Source organism: Alligator sinensis, unplaced genomic scaffold, assembly GCF_000455745.1.
Source record: "Alligator sinensis unplaced genomic scaffold, ASM45574v1 scaffold1638_1, whole genome shotgun sequence".
NCBI lineage: Eukaryota > Metazoa > Chordata > Crocodylia > Alligatoridae > Alligator > Alligator sinensis.
The window spans coordinates 118,416-123,178 of record NW_005843351.1 but is presented as its reverse complement, the minus strand read 5'-3'; the positions used below and the strand labels follow the sequence as shown (position 1 = coordinate 123,178).

The window sequence follows — 4,763 nt, the reverse complement described above, 5'->3', positions numbered from 1 at the left end:
ACAGTATAATGACCACGAGCATAATTATTTGCAGCATCCTCTTTACCAGATATCAGCTGCTCAGGATGGAAAAGTTGTTTGTATGTCCCACCCCGCACTTCATCTGCAAAAAAACCCAAACATTGTGCAAATTAATTACAGTAAGTTTTGTGTGCTGTTTGGCCTAAGACAAAACTAAACACTCAAATCTACATCTATACACCTCAATAATAAACATCTTCATTTTAAAAAGGCACCTAGGGTTCCCACCAGGTGCTGCTGGATTACTGGGTATTTAATTGCTAGGAAAAATTGAGTCATTTATGTACCTTACTGAATATCTGCATGTCCAGAATAACAATTATCTATGAATGACCAGAAAGGGACGGAGAAAGAAACATGTGGTGCAGCAGGACATATGGTAGAGTGGAGCAGGACACCAGGTAGCACAGTACGGGACCGTGTGTTCACAGCATGTGTTCCCCAGCCACTTAGAAGTTAGCCAGCCCTGCCTTAAGCAACAGACTTAAGAGAATCTAGAATTTCTTTAAGGCATAGATGTGTAGTCTCTGGAATACTAATGCAAAAGAATTGGTACAGCCTGTAGAAGAACCATGACTAGGAGGCAGAAAACATGAAAAAATAGAGAGACAAAGGGGACAGAATAAAACAGTGTATTTGGGGCAACAAGACAGGATGGAAGTGGTTTTATGAAGAGTCTGGACGTACGTAAATCACAGGGAACATCATATGGAAGGTGCTGATGTGCTAGAAAGAGGGATACTGGGGGTACTCTACTAAAGGGAACTCAGAAGCAAACAGGAGTTAACTTTTCTAGCTGGTAGTTTTAATACAGAGCCATTGGCTTCTAACAAGCGCACTTCTGGTTACACAGATATAGAATATAAATTATTTTCTAAGAGCATAAGGAGAATTTGATGGACAAAAGAAAGCTGCCTTGAGAGTTTAGAAGGCGCAGTATACCCAGTAATCTGAAAAGGGTGATCTGGCCTGTAGGAAACAATATGAGAATCTAAACATCCAAGTATATGTCTGGATCCTTAGATGCCAAGTAATGGACACCCACCACGTGCATCTAACCCTAAAACCCTGATCTGTACGGTAAAGTTCTTCTCAATTTTAGGATGCGTGTTACTTGTTAGAGACTAAGAGGAAACAGAGTGTTTCCTGGGTCACTTGCAAAAAGTATCAGTTACAGACACTGACTAAGCTTTGCCTAAAGATATTTTAAGTGCTTTTACAATATTTCTACCACACCAGAAATAGAGGTAAACTGAACCTTCGAGCACCATTCCAGCTGGTCTGTCAGTTCAGTCCACATTGCTGATTATATTTACCTATCACTGCAGGTTCAAGATCCACAAACACTGCACGGGGGACATGCTTTCCTGCACCAGTCTCACTGAAGAAGGTGTTAAATGAGTCATCACCACCTCCAATGGTTTTATCACTTGGCATGGTGCCACTGGGCTGAATCCCATGTTCCAGGCAGTAGAGTTCCCAGCATGCATTGCCAATCTGCACACCAGCTTGACCCACGTGGACTGAGATGCACTCACGCTGTGCAAAGGGAAAGAAAAAAAAAGAAAATGAAGGATTCTTGGCAGGAACAGTAGCTTCCTTGTCTAGCAAAATGTTTGATACGAACTGCCTGAAACTACCATGCTGCAGAATTATTAAAGACAGCACCCATAACATTGGCCCCATTGTGCTGGGGGTTAGCGTGGCTGGCACAAAATTCAACCGAACACAAAAGCTTCCTTCAAGTCATCATCTACTTTCACCTAGAAAAAAATAACTTTGGACAACATCCAGTAATACTTTATAAGCTCATTCTTCTCTTCATTGTTAGTGTCCTCAGAGACCTGGAAGCATGAAGTTTGCCAATTTTCCTTCCCTGGTTGAGGACTGCCTCCCCCCCACCAAATTAAACAGCCACTTTGAACATGCATCTTAGGGCAGTGGCCGTAGGCCCACTTTGGCTCACTCAGGACACCAGTCCAGCTTCAGGAGTGGGGTGGTTAAAGCCAGCAGAGGGAGCACATTTTACAGGAATCATAATACTGGACCATACTATGTTTTTATTAGTACATGAAGGCAGAAAAAGCTTTTATGTCATTAATCTTGAAGGTGTACAACCCCCAGCTCCTTCTCTTTATGTTGCACATGCTGAAGGAGTAATTTATGCATTCCGCTAGACATGTGACTTGTACATTCCCATGTACTGGATACAGAAGTACAGAACTTGAGAACCAACACGAATGACTGATTCATGCACTCATTTATAAAAATCTAACTGCAAATAAGGGTCTCTCTTCCCCCAACTATTTAACACTGTTCTAGATCAGAAAATTCTTCCAAGTATCTGCTGCACCCAAGCCAGGCAACACTATTCTCAGGAAATAGATCCCAGTATAGAGTGGATGGGCTTCAGTGTTAAGTTCTGTAGCACATCCTGGCTCCCATGTTATGTTCAAACTTCAAGGAAATTGGCTTTACTTATTCAAAGCACCATTACAAATAAAACAAACAGAAAAAGAGCCACCAAAAAACCCAAATGTCTATTTTCACTCAAAACTGGAGGGCAGGATTTTATATTTATTGAAGCAAGTAAATTGAAGCAGAGGTCAAGGGATTTGTTTGCAGTTTCACAGAAAATCAGGGTTGGCAGGGACCTCAGGAGATCGCATCTAATCCAACCCCCTGGCTCAAAGCAGGAACATCCCCAACTATATCATCCCAGACAAGGTTGTGTCTACCTGGGTTTTAAAAACCTCCAAGGATGGAGATGCCACCACCTCTCTAGGTAACCTGTTCCCGGGCTTTATTGCTTTCCTAGTGAGAAAGTTTTCCCCAATATCCAACCTAAACTTCTCTTGCTGCAATTTGAAGCCATTGCTCCTTGTTTCACTTGCAGCAGCAATCCAGGGGATATCTTTTTTCAGTAGACTGAAAGGCACTTCAGAAATGGCCTAAACACCAAGGTGAACACTTCCCCACAAGCCTCTATCAATATTGATTTCAAGTTATTGATTCTTGCCCATGTTCCCCTTGCACTTTCAAAACTGAAGTACTGAAAGAAAAAAAAAAAAGAGAAAGAAATCCTTACTAAACCACAGAGGAAAGAGGAGCACTAGGGATACATTACCCATAGTACATGTCCACGGTCTCAACCCTGTCTCCTGCCTAAATGAGCTTTACAGGGAAATCACAACACTTTGTCTCTCTTTTCAGGCCTGGATAGGACATGTTGACCTCAGTATACTCGACCTTTACACCAGATTAAAGAAGCAGATAAACGAACGTAGAGTTGTAATCAGATTGTTAGTCCTGAGAAATTGGGGAGAAACTGCACTCATGACTATTAGTGGTTTACCAAGGGTAACTCTACCATATAAACCAGCCATAAAATTGCTTTACACTGTATGTACAATTTTTTTTTTATGGCCAGTCTGCCATTTTATGGCACCTTAAAATGGCTGCACATGTAACGCCCTTTTCATTTATGCCACTATTAACATCTCCATCACTGCATAAGCTACCAGTGTAGAGGGGGACTTGGCTGCCTTCAGTTAGTCACCCCTTAAATCTTGCTGGCCCCTGACCTACCCTATTCTCTTCACCACACGGGTTTCAGAAGAAACAGTGCCATCTCATGCTCTGCGCAGGAACTGCAGAGGTCTACACATTTCGTACCGCCAGCTGGAGTCGGTTTTAGGAGCAAGCAACCAAGGCAGGAGCCCAAGGACATCCGCAAAGGGAAGTTAGGTCACGTGTAACCAACCAGCAATGAAAAAATGTAAAATTGTAGACGGGGAGCACTGCATGCCACCTTTTCCCAAGCAAATTAACAAAAGTCATTCAACATGGGGACGAGGGGGAAAGAACCAGCCCACACCTTCGCCTCCGCCTCGGGTCACCCTGCGCACCAGTCTAATACGGGCCCTGCTGCCAAACGCTAGCGTTCAAAAGTCCAGTGCTAAAAAATGACCAACTTTCACGTTAACAAAACAGCGGGTTTTTCAGTGGGTGCCTTTCAGCGCTGAGCCTTTGCTGGTGGCGTTTTTTTAAGCTACCCAGGATTTCACTGTATGTTATAGCATCACTCATGGAGAGGAAGCAGCTTCTCTAAATCGGTGGAGAAGCGTCTGCAACTCATTTCCAAGAGGAAGTAGCTTCGGCAGTTTTCCTAATCATTACAAAAAAACCCCACAAACGGATTAGCAGCGTAGATGGGGAGGAGGGGGAAAAAAAAAAAAGAGATGAGACTGGCTCGCCTAGAGCAGCAGCGCGGCGGCCAAGACCGCACGGGCAGAAACGTTACATCTGCTGCGTCTTAAAAAGTCGAGAGCCGATGTCTAATATTGTTATCGGGTCGGAAAGCAGGGCTTGCTCGCTCCGAGGAGCTGCCGCTGGGCTTAGCGTCCACCCGGCCCCGGGCAGAGCTTCTGGCCCGCGGTTAGCTGAGGAAAGACGGAGATGTTACGGGGCCCTGCCCCGCAGCCGCGCCGCCCACTTCCCAGGGCCCCGGGGCCGCCAGGCGCCATGATCGCGCAGGCGGGGCGCCACCATTTTACTGCGAGGCGGCGGCGGCCCGCGCCCCCCCCCCCCGGCCCGCCTCACCATGGCTCCGCCGAGGCTCAGGTAACACAGGACGCGCAACGAGTCCGAGTCTCACCGCCAAAGCGCGGCTGCTTCCTGCGCGCCGCTTATATAGGACGCCGGGCCCTGCCTCCCTATTGGCCGGGGTCGGCGGGGGGGGG

At 45.8% G+C, this 4,763-nt stretch overlaps 1 protein-coding gene across 2 annotated transcripts in view; it reads right to left on the bottom strand.

Moving 5' to 3' along the window:
• The window catches only part of LOC102374035 (tubulin alpha-8 chain), an 8,013-nt gene extending 3,257 nt beyond the window's left edge, over nucleotides 1–4,756 (bottom strand). Inside the window, exons 1-4 of one of the 2 annotated variants that reach the window (XM_025194939.1) lie at nucleotides 4,624–4,662; nucleotides 3,610–3,702; nucleotides 1,338–1,560; nucleotides 1–103 (exon numbers count right to left, since the gene is read on the bottom strand). The exon at nucleotides 1–103 is cut by the window's left edge and continues 55 nt beyond it. In XM_025194939.1, coding sequence (XP_025050724.1) covers nucleotides 1–103; nucleotides 1,338–1,458 — 224 coding nt within the window. In that variant the 5' untranslated portion in view covers nucleotides 1,459–1,560; nucleotides 3,610–3,702; nucleotides 4,624–4,662. Of the gene's footprint in view, nucleotides 104–1,337; nucleotides 1,561–3,609; nucleotides 3,703–4,623 lie in introns of both variants that reach the window. The other variant, XM_006038423.2, reaches the window with a different exon arrangement.
• Between the last annotated feature and the right edge of the window lie 7 nt (nucleotides 4,757–4,763).